At 41.7% G+C, this 22,163-nt stretch overlaps 3 protein-coding genes across 3 annotated transcripts in view; 2 read left to right on the top strand and 1 right to left on the bottom strand.

The window, feature by feature from the left end:
* Positions 1–109: 109 nt before the first annotated feature.
* Positions 110–10,506, top strand: brat1 (BRCA1-associated ATM activator 1). Its single transcript, XM_061678922.1, is given in 11 exon segments — positions 110–417; positions 1,321–1,469; positions 1,560–1,707; positions 2,908–3,260; positions 3,262–3,290; positions 4,433–4,814; positions 5,840–6,062; positions 6,529–6,602; positions 6,706–6,790; positions 7,463–7,725; positions 8,487–10,506. Coding segments are annotated over 11 exon segments (2,586 nt in total). The 5' UTR covers positions 110–290; the 3' UTR covers positions 9,240–10,506.
* LOC133403734 (GRB2-related adapter protein-like) lies at positions 10,505–15,264 on the top strand. The gene is made up of 5 exons (XM_061678925.1): positions 10,505–10,587; positions 10,669–10,766; positions 11,754–11,873; positions 13,802–14,114; positions 14,524–15,264. Exons 1-5 carry the CDS (start codon positions 10,510–10,512, stop codon positions 14,701–14,703), a joined length of 789 nt encoding a protein of 262 aa, XP_061534909.1. The 5' UTR covers positions 10,505–10,509; the 3' UTR covers positions 14,704–15,264.
* Positions 15,265–15,588: 324 nt separating this feature from the next.
* slc5a10 (solute carrier family 5 member 10) overlaps positions 15,589–22,163 on the bottom strand; it is a 28,683-nt gene continuing 22,108 nt past the window's right edge. Inside the window, exons 13-15 of the mRNA XM_061678810.1 lie at positions 19,083–19,298; positions 16,866–16,959; positions 15,589–16,372 (exon numbers count right to left, since the gene is read on the bottom strand). Coding sequence (XP_061534794.1) covers positions 16,185–16,372; positions 16,866–16,959; positions 19,083–19,298 — 498 coding nt within the window. The 3' untranslated portion in view covers positions 15,589–16,184. The remainder of the gene's footprint in view (positions 16,373–16,865; positions 16,960–19,082; positions 19,299–22,163) is intronic.

Here is a 22,163-nt window from a genome sequence, read left to right as displayed (position 1 = left end):
AGCACTTCGCGAACCCGGAAGTGTCGCTGCAATACAATAGAGTTATAAAACATGTGGATGAGCGAGATTACATCTTTTTCTGATTCGTGTTGTTGTATATTAGCGAAACCGGTTGCATGACGGTTCACGGAAGGAAGGAAAGGGAAAGCAATTCACCGGTAGCTAAGAAGCGATCCCCACCAGCCCATCTTTTTTTTTAACTATATGGGTGTTCTTATGTAGGACTAATAATTCATCTCTGACTTCATAAATCCGCTATCTGTCCTATTACATCCACAAACAACACAAGCATGGATAAGGGGAGTGCGTCACTGCTGCCCGGCGTGTGCGCACTCTTAGCGGACTCCGGCAAGCCTCTTCCCGATGACACGAGCCTGGAGAAACTTCTGGACCGACTCACCGAACTCTCTGAGGCCGGTTAGTGCTCGAGCCAAAAAGGGGACCCGTCCCCAAAACTATGCCTAAAATTGCAACAAAAAAATAGTAGTAGATGGATTGTGTATTAATTTCTGTTAACACAGTCCATAATACAACTATGAACAGAGGTGAATGAAAGCTACAGCGAATATAAAAAGTCTACACACCCCTGTTCAAATGGCAGGTTTTTGTGATATCGAAAAATTAGACAAAGAGAAATCATTTAAAGACTTGTTCCACTATTAGTTAAACTATAACCTGGACAATTCAATTTAATAAAACTACAACAACTATATTTTAGAGAAGAGAAGTGAAAATTAACAACTGATATAATGTGGTTGCACAAGTGCGCACACCTTGTAAATGGGGATGTGGCTGTGTTCAGAATCACATTCAAACTCATGGGAGTCAGCGGACACCTGCCACCATTTAATAAAACATAACGTAACATCAATCTCAGCTGTTCTAGTAGGCTTTTTCTGTGACTCCTTTTTGTAGTCACATGTTACAACACAAGCCACGGTGTGCAGAGAGCTTCCGCAGCGTCAGAGGGTGTCTCGTTGTTCAAAGGGATCAGTCAGAAGAAGGGTATAAAAAAAATTCCAAAGCAACGAAGTCATATAATCATATGTTTAATTCTCCTTATGACTCAAACAAATGCCTGTCAAATGTCAAAACACTTTGGGTGGTATTAATGACACCAAGGGTAATATTTATTTATTTTTTTAAAATACTGATGAATGAAGAAAAAAAATGGACTTGTTTCATCCAGGGGGAAATGGCCGGTGCTTGAGCACCACGTGGGGTCTACGTGTGCACGTGCCTGTCCTTTTTAAAAATAAATAAATAGAAAATGGATGGATTATCTCTGGCGTCTTATCCCTGTCTTGTCTCTCTGTGAAGGCGTATCACTTCCGGAGAGTTGCCCGTGTCTGCTTGACTTCGTCTCTACCATGGCCTCCAACTCGACTTCCGATCCCAGCATCCTCTCCTTCGCCCTCAAACTCAGCGGCCTGGTGTCGTCCAACGAGGACGGCTACGGAGCCTTGCAGGTAGAGAGTTTTTTTCCCCCCCGTGGCGCAGTAGTTGGGATTCCCAATCGCACCGGTATTCATGGCCGGCGTTGTCCTTTTTCCAAACAGGAGCGCTCGGCTCTGGAGGTCATCTTTCGCGTTGAGCGCTGGAAGGACGCTGGGCTGTGGGATGATCCCTGCGTCCGAATTGGCTGGATTCACGGCTTCAAGAGAATGCTGCTGCACCCGAAGGCGCTCGCTTTCTTCGTGCAGTCAGGTCTGCCCTCTCTTCTCGTTGCTGGAATAAAGAATACAGCGGTGCCTTGAGATGCAAAAAAACCTTTGTTCCCTGACGACACTTGTAACGCAAAACATCTTCTGTGTCAAGTCATCTTTCTCGTTGAAATGAATGGAAATGCTGCTAATCCATTCCAGCCTTCCCAAAAGCCCAACCAATGTTTTCTATAATATGTCCCATACTTTATAAATAGAATGTAAAGAATGAAAACAGTTTGCGCATCATAAATCCTTGTGACTGTTCGGTGGGTGCGCCAGAGCCACCAGGGGGCAGTATAATACAGACATAGATGACGCTAGTGAGGATAAGCGGTTCAGAAAACAGATGGATGGATGGATGGATGGATGGATAGATATACATACAGTGCAGTGTTCCCTTGCTATATCGCAGTTCACCTATTGCAGTTTCAGTGCATTGCAGATGTTTTTCATATTCATAACGATTACTCAAGATTTGGAGTGTATGCTGTAATTTCTTTGTGGTAAAATAAATCCTTCCTAGGCTAAAACATTAAAACTGCAAAAAGAAAAATTCATTACAACTCATATTACAAGGAATATAATGTACATAGTGTACAGTAGTACTGTGCATGACTGTATGTTTAAGAGTATAGTGAGTGCTCAAACCGTAGGGTAAATGTTTTTAAGAGTTTGGGGACGCTGGGAAGGTACGTGCATCTTTAAAATATGTATAAATAATCCGCCAAAATATATGTGGTCGCTACGTCACAGATTTCACCCATTGCGGGGGTGGTCTGGGACCTAACCCCCACGACAAACGAGTGATTCCCGAACGTGTAGATGGTCACAACGAATCTCAGATACGGTAATATGAGTCTTTTTGTGCAGAGGATAAAGAAAATATGCCTGTGAGTATTGTTATGTTGTCTGTCTACATGTGTTGCTCCACTATTTGTATTCAAATATCTGTCACTTAAATGGGTATAACACTGATGTTATTCGTTAGCCCGTCCATGATGTTTTGCGTTGTTTGTTAGCATTAAGCTAAGCAGACTTTCTTAAGGCAAAGGGTACAGTACGTGTTTTTTTTTAATTTTTATTTTTTTAAAATAGTTTTCCTTGTTTTATGACAGCAAACTAGAACCGGGAGTGGGACTGGACACACGTACCACAAGGCACCGCTGTGTTTTCGTCATATTAAGGTCTCACTTCTGCCTAGATTTCATCAAGCCACTCCTGCAGCTCCAGTCAGATCCAAGCATGTTTGTTGCTTCCGCCGCCAACCAGTTGCTGGCCCACATCCTGCTCTCCATTCAGCCGGAAGAAGAAGAGCGTGCAAGTCGCAAAACCAGCACAGAACACAGAGCTGTTGTCCTGCAAACATCAGACCACATACAGGAGTCACTGGCACCGAAAGAAGGCGCGCTACTAGCTGGTAGTCTGCAGGTCCTCAAGTTGCTGGCCCTGATCCTGGACCAGGCCCGGCGTCCTCTACGGGACCAGCTGCTCAAGGCAGTCGCTGCCTCCCTCGAGGCGCTGGTTGAGGCGAGATACAGTCAGCTGACACCGGCTTCTAATGGATGTCATTATGGCCGCATACAGGTAGACCATCTGCACAATTTGTCAATCTACAGCATATTTGTAAAGTAAACACGTTACAGCATTATTCCAAAATGGATTAAATAACCATTTTTTCTCTTTATTCCCCTCTATTTATTAAAAATATAAATACAATGATGAAATCAATGTATTCTATTTTGAAATAAGGATGTAATGACATAACAAAATATTTCTATATATTTTTTTTATAGTTTGCATTCGGGCCCGACCGAAAATTGTGATAACTGTTTAATCTGTCGTAATTTAAAAAATATATAAGGAATAAAATAACTTATTTTGTGGTCCTTTAACGCTTAAAACAATAAAGATATGAATTACAGGGAGAACCTATAATACTTTATCCTTTAGTATTTGTTTAACTTTACAGCAGAGAGGAATTGTCAAGTACAGAAACAAAAGAATTAGGCCAGAAGTGTATGCATTATATAAGCAACATAATGAGTGAAGTTACTGGCAAAACATTATGAGTGGACATTGCCCTTTAACGTTAAATCCCGTGTCTTCTATTCCGTTATTTTCGTTGCCCTGAAGTGATGACTTCAAAATAAAAACCTCAGCCGGTTTTGTCATATGTCAAAGATGACATCATCTTTGACAGAGTTGCATTTTAAATAAATGATGCAGCGAGAGAGAGAGTTAAACACAAATAGGAGCCAATCTTTTTCTTATTCATTTTTTTTTTTTGTATTTCCCAAAAAAATGAGTTTACCGTCATGAAATGTGTTTCCACAGTCACGCAAACACTGAAACTTACCGAAAACTTGGTATTTTTGTTTGATTGAATGTCATTATCTTTGTCTTAACTTGTAATGTGTAAAAAAAAAAAAATAATAATAAAAAAATCGATTTGAAAAGGGATAATATCAGCGGAATAATAATAATCGGTATGGCCCTAGATTGCATTGATTTTTTGATTTTTTTGTTCTTGAATAAATAATTTTATTAAAGTGCTATACACGAATAAATAAATAATTTGTATTCATTTCCAAGTCAGTTTTGATTACTTCCAAAATTGTCCAGAAATCCCATGAAAATATTGGCATAATTACTGGAAACAATACAACAACGTGTCCTGTATTTATCGAACTACGTTACAGTATCTGACTCTGCCACGTTGTCACCAGCCCTGACAGTGACGACGACGTCACCGGGCGTCTTCTGTCGTCCATGTTGAACGGCAACAAAGCCGCCGACCTCGTGCACGCTGCGGCTGCGTTTCTCCAGCGAGGTCGTTTACGTGACGCTGTCGACACGAGCCGGGCAGTGAGAATCCTCCTGCTGCCCCTGCACTTTGTCACTGAGCACCCCTTGCTAGGAACAGGTATGAACTGCACGTCGAAAATCAAATGACAAATGTAATGTTTGTCTTTTTGTTGTTTGAAAATATCTTCAGCCCCTGCAACAGACAACCATCACGTAATAATGGCGACGCAACTGAAGAATAAAAGCACGTTCATCTCCATGATCTGTGTCTGTCTGAGAAACGCCCCCCAGGTGGCACTTATGGTGAGACAGACTGTGATGACTTTTGTTGTCGTCGTCATTGTGTTTTGGCTTTGGCATTGGATCTCAGTCACATTTGCGTTGCTGTATCTGATGATGTGGATGTTGAGCATTGAATAGGTCAGAGAGGTAAGGCCATTGATATAAATGGCTAGATACGACATGCCCCTTTTGAGCTGTGTGCCTACGGTGACATTAAGCTGGGGAGGTCAAAGTTGTCAGCGCATTCCATGTGCGTGGAAGGGAAGAAAACCAAAAGAGCAAGGATGCCGGTACATTGTGCTGCATCTCGTTTACACACAAAATGCTGTAAAATCACAATAAGGGAACTGGGAATAACCTTTCACAGGTAATAAGTAAATAGATAAATAAAATGGGGCGCTCTTAAAAAGAAATTCTGTATTGATAGCACAGGCTTTGGCGTTGACAACAAAGGTAAACATTGTGTAAGTTACGACTTAATTTCGATGTCCATGCATCGCCTTTGATGGGAACCTTGGCCTCCCAAACAAGGCTATTTAGAGATTTAAAAACAAATTAAAAAATATATATATATTAAAATGAATTCTAAAATGGGTGGCACGGTGAGCGACTGGTTGGAGCATCTGCCTCACAGTTCTGAGGACCGGGGTCAAACCCCGGCCCCGCCTGTGTGGAGTTTGCATGTTATCCCCGTGCCTGCGTGGGTTTTCTCCGGGCACTCCGGTTTCCTCCCACATCCCAAAAACATGCGTGGTAGGTTCATTGACGACTCTAAATTGCCCGTAGGCGTGAATGGGAGTGCGAATGGCTATTTGTTTGTATGTGTCCTGCGATTGGCTGGCAATCAGTTCAGGGTGTACCCCGCCTCCTGCCCGATGGTAGCTGGGACAGGCTCCAGCACGCCCGCGACCCTCGTGAGGAGAAGAAGAAAATGGATGGATGGATGGATGGATGGAATTCTAAAATGCACAGGCAGCCAGTGGAGGGAGATCCTTAGACTGGATGAATCCACATGGACTAACATAAGATGACTCTCTTTCCTTTAGCCTTCTGATGTCCTCCCATGTCCGCCGGCTGAGATTGTCCTCTCAGTTGTTACATTGCTAAGAATGTGCAGTGGCGACACTCCCTCCTTCTCCTCCTCCTCCTCCTCATCATCATCATCCTTGCGCAATGGCTGCCGTAGTGAGGCCTTCCGGTGTATCGTCAGCAGTAGCAAAGTTCAGAAATCCGCTTTGGAGGCTTTGGCTTCCCTCAGGGGCAGCCCAGGTGATCCACACATATACACACACACAAAAACCTTCTTCTGAAGCCGGGCACAAACGTATTGATTTATAATATCTTGATTTTTAAAATGCAAGAGACCCCACACATGATGGGGTGGGGTGGGGGGAGAACTGTTCAGGATATTCTTTTAGATCATCCAATAATCGCGCATTTTCTGACTTTATTGTTGGGGGGGTCAGGGGATGCTCAATTTTGGCTAATTTGAAATTGAACTGCTATTATGTATATTTACCTGAGAATTACAGACATTCCAAACAGACCTAATGAAAGATTGCATATTTAACTACCCCAGGGGCAAATATTAGAAATCAGCTCGGAGTGTGAAAGTGAAGTTACAATAATATCTAAAAACTTCGTATTTTTGTATTTACAAAGGCAGAATTGTCTTGCACTGGATCTCATCAGGTGTACGAAATGATGATGATGTACGATGTTGTTTGTGTTTTAGGGGCTAACAACACAATGAAAGAAGTCGTGGACGTCCTGGTACAATATATGCGTAACCCCGATTCAGACCCCACTGTAAGTGCTTGAATTCTATTGTCCGTGCTAGTCACTTTATAACATAAAAGCATCGCAGGAAGTGTTTAAAAGTGTTAATGAAGCACAGTTTGTGTATTTTTAGGTACTGCAAAAGTCTTACAAGGCCTTAGTGCAGTGGATGAGTGTTTGCACAGACCGCTCATCTATTCCACAGCAACTCAGAGAAGGTAGTGTTCAGCACCCATGCGCACCGCCTACTCTTTATTAATATACAGTGGACCCCCGCACATTTGCGGTTTGGTGCGGATTTTTTTTTCCCAATTTTTGCAATTTTTTTCCAGTGTTTTTTTTGTAATGGTTTGTTTTGGTCACTTTTTAAATGTTTCTTGTTGTTTTTCTTTTTTTTCGGGGGGGGGGGGGGGGGGGGTTACCAACTCCAAAATACCTAATACCTAAATACATATATATATCTATATCTATATATCTATAGATATAGATATAGATATATATTTTTTTTTCCAATGCAATTATAATGGGAATCAATTATCCTTGGATTTTCGCCATTCGGAGTTCGGCCCGGTCCCTATTCCCCATGAATAGTTGGGGTCCACTGTATTGTATCAGTGGTTCTCAAATTTCGCCACCTCAAAAAATACTTGGCTCTTCAAGTACCGCCATAATGACCAACATTAAAATACAGTAGTGCAGTGGGCCCAAGTGTTCATCCAAAACGCGGCTTTTTATTCCTAAAAAGTGGATTTAATATTATTGTAAGCCACTGTAACGTTATGCTCAGTTTGAACATTTAATTAAGAGTTCATTTGTGTAGCATTCGAGGGAGCCCTTGTGGTACCGCTACCGCACTTTGAGAATTTATATTATTCGAACTTTGCATTTAGATCTCCTAACGGCAGTGGAGAAGCGTGCATGCGATCCACGCTGGGAGGTGAGAGACTCCACCGTAGAGTTTTTGGGGCAGCTTCCCTGCGTCCCCTCCCTGAAATCAGCTGACGAGGCTTTGCTGAGCGAGCGCCGTACCGCCCCACTGCTCCGAGAGGCGCTGCAGGATCCGGAGAGCTACGTGAGAGCCAGCGCTGTCTCAGCACTGGCGCGGGGTCTCGTGCCCAGCAGGCAGCAGGGAACAGAGTTGCCTCAGGAACAGGTTGGTCAATTTTAACATGTTTCTTAAAATAGTAATTATTTATTAGGAACGACTCTGCGATTGAATGACGACCTTTTGCCAAAAGTCAGCCAGCTATTGATGTTCAATATCAACAATTTCCTTTCCTAACCGTTCCCGAAAAAAGCTATCAGTGATACCGATCCGATACAATACTTTGTGCAAATATACCTAAAGTGTCTGGTAAATCTAAAAATAAATCATAGCTTCATAAAAAATACAAGACAGAGTAATTGGCTCAATTTAAAATTATATATATATATATATATATATATATATATATATATATATATATATATATATATATGGGCTGTCAATTGATTTTCATCAAATTAATCACACTTTTAATTTTTGGATTAATTGTGATTACAGGCACCAAATATACCACACAAGGTACCACATTTTGCTTTGAGATGGTATTTTAAAGTTGTTGGGCTTTGATGAAAAGAGTTCAGCGTCTCGCTATATGCAAATTACTTTAGTTTTTTGGAAAGTCCCATCAAGGTGACTTTTGAAGCAAAATTGGCCACCGAATCTTTGCACCGGCGTAAGCACTGACCTGATCTCTGGCCTTATATCTCTGGCGCCTGCAGCGCATTTCAGATTATCCATCCGCGGTTAAAGTAAAGTAGCGTGAGTACTCAAAATAAATTGTGTGATTAATCTGAGTTAATACATGATTAATCGTGAGTTAATGCTTTAACTTTCACAGCCCTAATATGCAGTATATCTTCTATTTCCAGGCTGACACCGTGAGCCGCCTGTTGGACATTCTTCGTGAGGACACGGAGGGTTTCGCCAGGCGAGCTGTGGTCCGCTACTTCATGGCCTGGTTCTCCTCTTGCTCCTTACCTCCTTCATCGCCCCCCTTGCTTCTCGTGGAGTCAGTGCGCACCGTCCTCTCGCACGGGAGCTCGGATCTGGACTGGGAGGTGAAGGTGAACACGCTGGAGTTGGCGGAACTCCTGCTGCACGCCGCCTTCTCGGATCACGGGAGACGCACGGGTGCCGGTCGTCATCCTTACGCAACCCTTGACATGCACCCTCATGGACAGGCGCAGTCCGCGGATGCCGCTTTAGACTCGACCTTGAGTTCTTTAGTGGATCAATGTGTGTTCTCCGCGTTGCTGAGCAGCCTGGTGGACTGCGACCGACCCGTTGCGCTGAAGGCTTGTGAACTCCTCATAACAATCAGAGACACAATCTACCTGGCGGGTGCCTCGACGAGCGACGTGTCCTGCGACCTGCCGCGACGGGGCTGGGGGACGGAGATCAGGAAGATGCTGAAGAGCGAGGGAGATGAAGGCGAGCGCGTAGGCGTGCGCGAGGTCTTGACGTCACTGGGCTTAGATGACCGCCGGGTTCTTCTAAGCCAGAGCAGTGACCACGTTCACAACTCCTTCCAGTCTCTGCTGCAGGACATCCTGAGCGCAGGAGTCACTCTCGGGGGCACCGACGAGGACGACGTTCAAGAAGTCATAGTGGACTGTTACTAACTCACATTTACACGACTCGCAGAGGGTTCAGGGATCCGCACCGTAACGAGGACAAGCGCTCGAGAAATTGGATGGACCGTTGTCATTTTTGTACATTTTGTTCAGAGCCAGTTATATTTAGCCAAGCAAGAAATACTTTTTTTTTTTTGTTAAATGTCACGTTAAATATTAAACAATAGTCTTAAATATTTTGGTACTGTCGTATTCATATTGTTTTACATTTTTTGTGCCATTAAAGTGTTAGCAAGTCACATTATCAGCAACCCTTTTCCAGCATAAAATGAATTTATGAAGACGTCAGTGTTACATAATGATACATAATTAAATGCCAACCTGGGGATTTGTGTCCTCTATTGGATAGCAGGAAGCAATGTTTTTATTCATAGACACACAAGTCTTTATTCATAAATATTCACAGAATTTTTTTGTCAAATTAACAAATGGATTCTGTTATTATTATTCCATGCATCCATCCATCCATTTTCTGAGCCGCTTCTCCTCACGAGGGTCGTGGGCGTGCCGTATCCTATCCCAGCTATCATCGGGCAGGAGGCGGGGTACACCCTGAACTGGTTGCCGGCCAATCGCAGGGCACACATAAACGAACAACCATTCGCACTCACATTCACACCTACGGGTCAATTTTTAGAGTCTTCAATAGTAATTTAATGACATATCGATCACCTTTTTAATTGAATGTCATGTTGTTTGCTTATGTATCCACATTGAGATATTTTACATTATTCCCCCCCCCCCCCCCCCGCCCTCCTTCCACACATCTTGACCTATCCAAACCATTGCAATTCTCACAGTCTACATTTAAACATGAATTCCACAATTCAGTTCAGCTTTTCAGCATTCACACGGAATTTTGACACCAAATTTCTAGGTTTTTTTTGTTTGTTTTGTTTTGCTTTTTAATATTAGAGTTTTATTTGACTATATCATGATGCATTTATTTGTTTTTACCTTTCATTTGCTGACGCATTTTATTTCAAGCCCCAATGCCTCCACAACGTGTGATGTGTGTGGACATGAGGTGGAGTCAGATGAGGCAGTCGCTGCATTCACGTGTTCACGCACACAAATGACAAACTCAGTCACATGGAGGAACAGACACACACGTAGAGAAACTCTCCTCATTAACTAATGAGCGACTACACACACACACACACGCGCGCACTGATTATCATCACTGCTGTCGTCTCTTGTCATCGATGAAGTGAAGCGTGCCGCTGGTGGCTCGACTTTCCTCTCCTGACTCCAAAGCATGGAGGCGGTGGCACTTTTCTCCTTCGCGGCATCCGAAGCGGACGAGCTCGGCTTCCAGAAAGGGGACACGGTCAAGGTAAATGTTTGGTGTGTTAAAAGTGCATGGCGTTGATGCATAATGATAGGAATAATAACAATGCCTGATTGTTGTATGTAGGTGACAGAAATGGAAGAGGATTCTTGCTGGTTCACAGCAGAGATCGAAGGCAAAAGGGGCTACGTGCCGGAGAACTACATTTCTCTTCTGCCTCATCGGTAAGAAACATTGACAGTCAAAATGGATGTCCACATGCCTGTCTATAGCAGTAGAAGCGCATTGTTTTCTTAGGGGGAAAAAAAACAAAACAAAGTATGAAACCGTCTTGTAATTTAATACAATAATTCAGCTGGCTTAATATGTTTGATTTCCAAGTAGTCCACTGCCCAATACTGTAGAGTAAAAGTTCAATTGCATGCAAACCGTATATATTGTCATGCTTGACAGGTCACATGACTTCATGAAAACACATCTCAACATGTTGTACAAGTAAATAAAATGAGTGATATGTTGTCCTCCAATAATCCTTTTCCTAATGTACTTCTGAAGTTGCCAACTGACCTTCCAATCCAAAGGGGGTAAAAAATTAATTACACAAACTGCTGAAGTCTCGACAAATGTATTTATATTTACTCAATGTATTATTTTGAAATTGTATTATTATTAGTAGTAGTAGTATTTAGATTCCCCCAAATCTTTATTATTGTTACTATTATTTTCATTTTTATCAGCAGTAGTATAGATTGTCCCCAATTGTATTCTTCTTAGTAGTAGTAGTAGTATTTTGATGTTCCTAAGTTATTTATTGCTGTTGTTACTATTATTTTTGTATATCTATTTTAGTATTTAGTATTTTATTGTTGTTATATTGGTAGTGCTGTAGTAGTAGTTAGATTTTCTCACATTTGTTAGTTATTTTTTCTTCTTCTACAATAATACAAATTATTATTATTATATTGAATAGATGTAGTAGTTGTTTAGTTGATGACATTTACTACAAGAGCTGCACTAAAAATCACACACTGCAATATACTGACTGGTGTTCCTAATAATAATTTGGTTTACATATTACAAAAGATACAGCTATATAAAACTGAGCATTGTTATCTTTGTAAATGCCGAATATTTTTGGACTACTACTGGATTGTATTGACGCTCATTGGATTCGTACATGAGTGTATCTTGAACTCGCGTGCCTTGTGCAGGTGGTTCGCGGGCCGGGTGTCGAGACTGGAGGCGGAGCGGCGTCTGCACTGGCAGGACAGCGGCGTGTTCGTGGTGAGGGAGAGTGAGTCGGCTCCCGGAGAGTTCTCAGTCTCTGTTAGGTAAGCGCAGAGCATGTCGTGTCTCCTCAGTCGACCATCTACCGTTATTACTACGTTATTACCAGCGGTGGACTGTCAAGGCCTACAAGGCCTTCTCTGCTCGCCTGGACACTATTAGTAGCACTGACTTACTTTACAACCTAAATTCCTATATTTGTTCTTTGAAATTGCATTCATTTTTTTCCCCAACAGTCTCGTCTTGATTTCGTAGAATTTCTCTTTGCTGCTTTGCTATCAGTGCGCGTATGTGGCTGTTAGATTCTTTTGTTGTGTATTCAGATTTGCCCAAGATCTTCACAGTCAAAAGTGCCAGATGATGTAATGCAAACCATATACTGAGCACCCAAGTATTCACAGTTCGGCATTCACAAATTTCCCTATTTCCGGATTGTTTTGGGGAATTTATCCTCCATTATTTGCTGAAAACCCCTGCACCATCTGGTGGCATTTTGGTGCTAAGGAAACAATTTGAAGTGAGTTGAGGAGCTTCATTTAGACAAAAGTAGCACTTTTCTTTTGGGGCTGGGGGCGTCGATTTCCTGTAGATTTTTGCTACGCAGACAGTAGGAGTTCACTTTATTACGGGACTGTTTCTTCATCCAATTAGGGTTCTAATTTGTTCTACCGGGATGCCAGCATGTTTCGTCTTCTGATTGGATGGTCAGCGCAAAACTTTGCCAGCCAACTTTGTAGTGATCTGCACACATTAATATATTTATTAATCAGCATCTCTTGTGAGCATGATGTCTTTTATCAATTATTTTGGGTCATATTTGTTAGTTGCATTGATTTTTGTATAGCATTGATGGTTTCTATATTACAACACGATAGTGGTGGTGTTAAGAGGTAGATTCCCCATTACAGGCCCAGGTACCAAATGCATGGCCCACTATGTTGTTACAATGTTATTACTGTGTTATTACTTTTTTTTTTTTTTTTGCATGTTTAAAATGGCTCTGCATTCCTTAGAAGCTATTTTTCAAATCTTAATTATAAACATGCAAGTGTTGCATAAAACAGGCGCTATGCTTTTTTTTTTTTTTATACAGTTTGTTTTTCATGCCACTGGGCGCATTAGCAACTTGCAGCAGCCACGTGTCTGTGAGTGTGTGTATGTCAGAGTAAGCGTATATCTAAATATATTTGGCAAGAACCCATTGTGACTAAAAATATCACATCCTCACGGACAGCCAGTCCATGCGTAGCTGCAATTTGGGTCACCGAAAGTGACGACGGGCCCATTTAATCATGAAATGTGTTCAATAATCAGGGCCGTTACATAAGAGTGTTACATGAATTAAATGCAGGTACATTACGCAATTGACACATGTGACAGAGGCCCACATATAAACAGTACATGATGTGCATGTATGAATGTTGCAAGGCATAACATCTGCCTGCCCTATGAGAGGTCACGTGCAAGCTTTATTTATATTCGGACACCATCATGCCGTCACATGCCGCAATGCTCAGAATGGGCAACAGAGGGCGATTATGCTCCAGCACAAATATCAGATGTTTTTCTAAGGCCTCTTGAAAATTCACAATACTCAATGCTATGTAGCTCACACAGAGCAGTGAATATTAATGCTTTCTATGGGCTAACTTCAAAAATATATATTGATACAAAATATTATTATTATATTAAAATATTATTAGCATCATCGTTATGATGATAACTAGTTTTGAACAGATAATAAGGTAAGAAAAACTGTGGCAAACGTTTGCGGGCCACATAAAATGAGACGGAGGGCCGGATTTGGCCTGCGGGCCTTGAGTTTGACACCAGCTACCACGTGAGTTGAAACTGATGTATGAATGCATCCGTGTTGACGTGTTCAATTAGAAGTCCAGCGAGAGGAAGGACTTACTAGACGAAAACATGGCCTCTGTCCTCACTTTGTCTCGCTCACATTTCTCTCTGGCAGCTATGGTGACCGGGTGGAGCATTTCCGAGTGCTGGAGGGGGGCGGTCAGTACTGCATCTGGGACGAGTCCTTTAGCTCCCTTAACCGGCTGGTGGACTTCTACAGGATTCACAGCATCGCCGTGGAAAAGGTGGTCTGCCTCCGAGACCCCCCCTCGGACGTGTCCCCCCGCCAGGGCTCCCACGGGGGCCGTAACCCTTACCCCAACCCGTACAAGAGCGCCTCTCTGGAGTCCCTGCCTTCCGCCCGCCTCCACGGGCCTCACCCCCTCAGAGAGTCATCCTCCGTGCAACTGCTGGAACACATTTTGGGGGTACGACCATTCACTTGACACGTGGAAAAAAAAAAAAAAAAAAATAATCATGGTGCCATTATTATTATTATCCCATTATTTCAATTGGAATTCATTAAAATCTTTCCTTTTTTTTCAATGAATGCCAACATACAGTACATGATATATATTATGGTGCGCAAACTCCCAGAGTACCTTAAAGCCAACTAAATGTCCTATCAACTAAAGTCCTCTGAGCGCCATACTCAATTTATGGAAATATGTGTACCCAATGTTTATTATTATTATATATTATGAGCATTTGTGACTTAAATGTTGTTTGGGGGGGTTTATCACAGTAACTGAACACCCACAACTGGTAGGTTGCCCACCCCTGCCTTATCACATCTCCCTTCAAGAGCAGACCCCACCACCTGTGCCTTTTGTGCAGAAACCTCGCCTGGCTCATGCCCTGTGCGATTACGCCCCGCCGCACACAGCCCACCTGCACTTCCTGCGCGGTGACCTCATCGACCTCCTGGATTGCTCCGGCTCGCGGTGCTGGAGGGGGCGCTGCCGCGGGCGGGTCGGGGTCTTTCCGCCGCAGTACGTCCAGCCGCTGTACCACTGACGACAACATATCGTGTCAAACACTCACTGCCACTCAAACTCGGCTAATTAAGGTTTCTGCAATGCAAACAGATTTGCAGGCTCCATTGTATGGTGAAAATGTGAAGTCATCTAATGAAATCTTCTGCTTCCCTCTCTCTCTATGTTAGTTGTCTTTGGCCTTAAGAGCCAATCAGAATTCGGCATTTGAATTTTATACACTTGATGCCAGCTAGTTTGTCAAACGAACAGATTGTTTATGTCACTTTACCCTTTGTACGAATCACACTAAAGAGAAGCTTTAATCACTTTTCATGCAATTGCACACAACAATGCTCCATATTTAAATTTTTTAAATGATCTACTATGACGACCAAGTAACAGAGATATACTCTATAGTGGTAGATTAAATAGTATATTTCGGTAAATATCCTGTATGTTGGAACCCGTGTTTTTCATCCTGCAACCCTTTTGTCAAGCTTGCACTAGAAATATGAATAAAGAATTGTATTTTACTGTTTTATCGCTCACTCTCATAAACGGCAGAGAAGCCAAATAAAATTGTAAAAAAAATAAAAATACATACTGCACAAGAGACGTAAAATGAAGAGTTCCTACCTCCTCATTAAGGAGTGACCTGTGCCAGCAGACTTTGGGGAAGAAGCGGGGCACACATAGACAAACAAGCATTGACACACACAGTCACTATTTTGGAGAATTTAGAGTCTTCGATGAACCCAACATGCATTTTTTGGGGGATGTGAGAGGAACACTAGCGGAGAGCATGCAAATGCGACACAGGAGGGCCGCAGTCCACAGATTGGAAACCTGAACTTCAGAACTGTGAGGCACTTAGATGTGCAAACCGCTATACGACCGTGCTGGCCACAAATGAGACTTAGGAAACTCAGGTTTGCCCAATATTTAATAGTATTACCAATCTCTTCCTCTGTATACAGAGCTAAAATGATTCTCATTATTATATTTACAAAAAGACATCAAAACCGCTGGAAAGGAACACTCACAAATTGTCGATCAGATGACAAAAATGTAAAAAGTCAAAAAGAAAATGCAGAGAATAACATCAAATATTAAAGGTCTGTGAAGTTGCTAACATTGATCACACGTTGGATGTATTTTCCCAAAGTTATGATACTGCTAGAGAAGGCAGAATAAGTAATTAGATTAGCTTCCTATACGTACTAACGAACACACAAAAACACATGGCTTAAATACACATAAAAAGTTGCCAGAAAAATACCAATCTATCGATCGATCTATCTGATCTAACACTTTCTTTGACTTGAATGTTTTAAGGCACGTGAAATCCCACTCGTTTCCCTCCCTTGATAGGAATAACGTGAACAAAAAGCAACGCATTTGCGTCCCCTCCCCTCTCTGGCCAGAGGGAGTGGGGACCGCAGACTTTGTGGTTCCTGTTGCAGACATTGGCTCGTGCCCAGCGAGGTCAGGGCGAGGCAGGATGTGCGCACGCGCTTAAGCTCAGGCGAAGTATGCATAGAGAAAAATGTTAACGCTGACCAACAGCAGGGCGTTCGCGCAGCAGAACCTCGACCAGAAGGCGCTCTCGCGGATGCTCGGAACTCTGGGAGTCTCCTGCAAGCGCCGGACCGCTGCGATGCACAATCGCAGGCGGTGACTGCAAGGAATCTGACGCGCAGGCTCAGAGTCTGCACACACGCACGCACACACCAGGATGTTTCTCAATAACTGTGTCATCATTTGTATGCGTGGATGACTGTGATGGATGCTTTCCTTCCTACCTCTAAAGTTGAAAAATCTGGAGTATTTTGGGGAAATGGTACTAGTGTTGGCAAAGAGGGAAAAAAATGTGCTAACTAGGGCCGGGTGGGACTCATCGGTCGATTTTAGCCCTTCTTTAAAAATAGTCATAACCTTCGGAGTTTTGCCGATGAAACAGTAAATGTTGTTAGCTGTCGTGTAGAATGATGTCCTCGCGCCATTTGTACACTACATAGAGCTCTGACTCCATTCAATTAAAAAAATTTGTTTTTTATTCATGATATATTTTTTTAATCAATGGGCCGATTAATCGGTCATTAGATTTTTTATTTAAATGAATATTTTTTGGGATGATGACACTTTATTTCATTTCCTTCCTATGGGAAACTGTTTTACTGTAATTCAGTATTTGGTGCCCACCTTGAGAATTACGGTGACTGACAGAAGACACTTTCTGCAGAGGAATTTCTCTGGGAGACTCGTCCGTCAGCGTCCACCAGGTCAGGTTCCTCAACTGCACATCAAACAGGGGAAATATTTAATAATAATATAAACCTTTATTCATACATTTGCCGGGCGCGTGCGCGTGTGTGCAAAGTGGGCCACATTGAAGCATTTGCAAGACATTCCGTTTGATTTCTCTGGATTTGTTCCAATATAAACGCGTACAAGCGCTGTCAATAGCTGGCATGTGTACAAGTTAAACACGCATACAGACAATACTTTCTTTGTGTAAATACATTCAAAGCACAATCAGTCAAGACTGCATTATACACAAGGATTTTTTTTGTTTTATAGCTGTAAGTGTGACCTACATTTTTTTTAGACAGAAGCAGCATCTTCTGTATGTGTGAGTAGTGAGTACACGACTGCCGTTCATCATGGTACAGCTGAAATTATCATCAATCAGCCATATTTTACCAGGGAAAATATGACACATAACTTAAGTAGATTTATTTAACAGATTGGAGGAGAATTATTCGCACAAAATCTTCAAAAATATTTTTTAAAGCTATGAAATTAAACCATGAGGATTTAATTTTGTTATACTATGTTTTATTTTGTGTTCTGTTTCAATCAAACACAAGGATTCAATGTATTCTGTAAAGTACTAATGTAACGGTGTGTTTTCTTTTTTTTTTTAAACACTGAAATTGCAGCTGATTTGAGTAAGCTAGTCTTTCATATTTCATCATTATCAAGGGGGGAAATAACTAGAAACCTCAAGAAACCAAGAAAGTTTACTGTAGTTACACTAAGGAATCATTGTTTCTTGCTCCATGGCCCCAACTGCAGTTGGAAAGTGTGCAATAAAGCAAGTTCACTGTTTTTCTTTAATAGTAATCTTTAATAATAACTAAAACAAATAAAATATAAAAGCATGAGGGAGCCATGTACAAAAATTTGCTTGACTGGTTGCTCATCAAAAATGAACTTGCGAGAGGTGGGTCGGAAGACTAAATACTTGTCTCACTTCCTTGCATGTGCTAGTTCCGCCCCCGGTTGTCATGGTATCGAAAGCCATACTCTGCATTTAAACGATACGGAAGCGACCACCAAAACAGATTTAAACCAGAGTGTGACAACTGGATTTTATGTGTGCTTTAAGTTTTTGTCCTGTTTTTATTTTGTCAGACATGTTATTCAGTTATGTTATGTTATTCTTTAAATAGCGAGAAATAGCATGATGTCTCATTTCATTTTAAGCCACTGTTGTTCATACAAATTGAAGCAAGGGCTATGTACCGTTAGTGTGCCACAAAGTTTGTAAACGCTGCACACAACGCTGACAAGTAATATTACCACATATGCTGTCGCTCACACAATGCCGGAAGTATACTGGCTGGTCCAACCACTCAAGTAGACCATGTGGAGTCACCACGGCAATGGCAAAGACGCTATTCTCCTTAATAACAAGCCAGTTTTACTTTTGTTATTTTAGAGTCCAATTTCTACTTAATGTTGCTTTAGGGCAGAGACCGAGGGCAAAACTGCAGCTTACCAGTTGAATTGCATTCCAGCTCGCAGGCCTGGTCAACAGCTCTTTGGCTAGTGACTGAAAGAATGTATTTTCGGTGGCCAAAAGAGTTGGGAGACGGTCTGGGATGCTTCATGAATAAAAATGTGAATACTCACTTGTTTTTGCTCCGACTAGCACAGTAGAAACAAATATAAGATACGGACTGAGGACTGGTGCTGAATCTCATTATAAATGGCACTTTTGTGCACTCAAACTGAATTCAGCGGTTGCAGCTGCTGGGTATGGAGCCGTTTTAAAATGGCCATATTCAGCATAACATTTAAAACTTTTCACATATTAGAGGCGAGCAGCGTCATGTTAAAGTAAGAGTCATTCGTTGATTCAAGTTCACATGTCGGACAGCGTCAAGTCAGCAGATCTCAGGCATTCGTGAGGTGTCAAAGAATAGAAGAGCTGAATGTGCCATTGTTGTCTGTGCAACAAAAGTTGTGCTTTACTGTGACGCAGTTTTGTATGCATCGTTGTTGATCTTTGGATTTAGATATTAACAGATCTAGAACACAAAGCCCAACCATATGACACGCAGAGTTTCACAGATGCCAGTTGATCATATCAAATGCCTTCTCAGTGTGTTTGTGCATGTGTGCTGTCTGTACCTGCTCGTGGCCTGGCGGAGGTGTAAGCAGCGACACCACGGTGACCACAATAGCGGTGAGCCCGCAGAGCAAGATGGCGAAGTGGAGGTAGTGGACGCGGCGTAGAACCTCAGGCGCCGAGTCCACCACGCCGCATCTGGCAGGGGGGAAGGCGAACTCCAGCACCATCCTGCACACCCCCACCACCAAACCCACCATGAGGCCCCAGAATGCGCCCTGATGACACAAACACAAAGACAAATTCAGGTTGCATTGCTTTATGTGACTTGAAAAGCGTATTTTTTGAACAAACATTTTCGTCAAATTACAAACTGCTCGACTTCAGAGGTTCAATTGCACAACGTTAATTGAGATGTGCACTGTAAAGTTCGGCGCATACACATGTACAGTAAAATACATTTTTAAAGGTGGACAGTGTGCCAGGAACCGTTGTGGGTCACACTTAAGGTGTGTGTGTGTGCGTGTGTGTTTGCAACACAACACTCTCACTTTCTCACGCTGCAACTCCAATCACCGTTGTGCTACTTCTCCTCTAACTTTTCACTCGTGCAGCCACATCAGTCACTTGTCTGTCTGAAGCCTGCAAAGAATGCCATCTGTGCGGTTTGAATCAGTCAAGAGCGCAAAAAAACCAAATGCCGACAACTGGACCTGTTTGGCTTCAAATTGTTATTTTTTTTCTCCCACGTTTTAAACAGAATGTAAAATGTTGTATTGTGAGGTTAAATCACAAAACCTGTACATGCCACACGTGAGATGGACACATGAGATACATGCGTACAACCTCATGAGAACTGATACAAAAGCTCTAAATATTCCAATCAAGAGACGAAGAAAAAGGTTTGTCAAAAGGACAACATTTACTTTGCTAATGTACTGTAATAACATACATAAGTTATATACTTTATATTATTATGGCAAACAGCAGGCAGCCAACATAAGTACTGACAGTTTGGTCGACGACACAGAGGAGGCACTGCAGAGGTTTGTTTTCAAATGACTAAACGAGTGTACGAAAAGAATATTTTATATATTTATTCAATTATTACTATTATTTTATTATTACTATTTATATTATTGTTGTATATGTTCAATCTTCATGATACACAGCACTTTCTTATGCTGCAGGTGTTTTTTAAAGGTGCCATATTTTACCAAACCAACTTTTTCTAGTATTTGGAATGTAATATTATCTCTACTGGTGCCTCAGTAAACTTTTGAAATATGAATTAAAATCATCCACGCATTCCTGAGTTACAGATGTTTTTCTGACGAGAGGCCTGAAATGAGGTCATTCAAATGTCTCGAGCTTATCTACGTCACTCGCGAAGATCTCCGCCGACCTTTCCGCTCCCGAGCCAGCGCTCTCAACGTAAAGTAACAAACACGTGTGCTCTCACAAGTGGGTCTTCTACACGGAGGCAACCAATGGCAGGATTGGCAAAGCGGATACAAAACTGGGTCAAACAGAAGTAGCTGTCAGAAGGGGCTTTTCTGGACATTCGTATCACAAAACTAAGGTTTTTTTTTTTAATGAAATTGACACTTTTATACTAAGTCCACGTTTGAGAGTCACTCTATGAGGTGTAAATAGCCAAAATATGTGACCTTTAAAATGCTCTATTATTAAATTTGTGTTGAATATAGTTGATTGTGAAATAAATACTGCAAATTGGTCATGAAATACATAAATATAGGTTAATACAACTATTTCCGATCATTTTTCAAAACACACTTAACTGATGGGCAATTTAACACATCACTTGAGATTTAAATATATTAATTAATATTTGAAGTATTTATTTGTGGCTTTTATTTGATTTTGACAAGAAAAGAAATATGCAGTACTGCATGTTTGGCCTTCACAAAGAAAAACATACTGAAGGTGTCAATCAAAACAGCATTATTTTCTTTAGAAAGGCCTTTTTTTTTTTTTTTTTTTTTTTTAATTGTATCTCATTAAATTGTGTGGGTGTGCTTAATGTTGTGGCTGGTGTGTGCATAACAAAGCACACACCAAGTGTTTCCTGTTTGTTACATGTGTTTCAGTACTTTGTTTCAGCTGCTGCTGTTGTTGTTGTTTTTTTAAAAGTGCTCCATAAATAAAGTTTTTTTTGAGTTAAAAAGTGTCACATTCCTCTACGCATTATAGAAAAAAATGGCAGGTCTTGTTTGCTCTTTACTAAATCTGCTAAACAGCATAGCATCATGTGACATTGCTTGTTAGCTCATGTCTGACCTTTTACCGCCAGTAGATAAGCCAAAAAAACCTCTTCTGTTTTGTTTATCAGCGATACGGGCCCGGCTTGAATTTGAACATGATGTGAATCGGGCTACAGTAAATGTTGTATAAAAGTGGATGCATTCCGTGAGTATTTTAACTTGGTAATGTCTGTAGGTACTTGCATTTGCACGGGCTCTTTTGTGATTGAGAGAAACAGATTAACATGGGAGTCAAGGAGAAAAAAGGAAATAAGTCTGTCAGCAAAAAAACAAAAAAAGCTGACACACCCTCAAGTTGTTTGAAAAGAACATCGACTAAATCTTGAGCCCAAGTTGGGCCGGCCTTTACTTCCATTTACAGTATACTTCTCCGTGTGTACTAAAGCGTTTTTATATTTCCTGTGCCACCCTATAATCATTTTTTTTCATCTCACCGCCATAACTTTCCTTTTAACTTGCACTCTCCCTCTGTTATCAGACGTGAACACTCACTTTCATTTGTTTGCACCAGAGAGTGCATTAAATTAACGCTTGACAATTCCGACACCAGGAATGAAAACAATGTTTGAGGTTACGGACGCACATACATGCACAAACGCACGCACACACACACGCACGCACACAAACACACAGACACAAAGATGATTGAGGAATGTTGCCGCTCTCGCCTGTATCCCATATGAGGCTAATAAAAGTGCAGGAAGGGAACGCTCCAGAATGCTCTGCAGAGAAGTCCGGTTTAGATAGGGATTAACTACGTAACTGTAATGAACTTTGATACAATTGCCATATAAGAGCACATTATGCAATTGTGTGTTTACTCGGTGGTTAACATCAACAACCGCTGATTGAGCAAGT

The sequence above is a fragment of the Phycodurus eques genome, chromosome 6 (assembly GCF_024500275.1).
Source record: "Phycodurus eques isolate BA_2022a chromosome 6, UOR_Pequ_1.1, whole genome shotgun sequence".
Classification (NCBI taxonomy): Eukaryota; Metazoa; Chordata; class Actinopteri; order Syngnathiformes; family Syngnathidae; genus Phycodurus; species Phycodurus eques.
The sequence above is the reverse complement of the archived record's forward strand: the minus strand, read 5'-3'. Positions and strand labels throughout refer to the sequence as shown.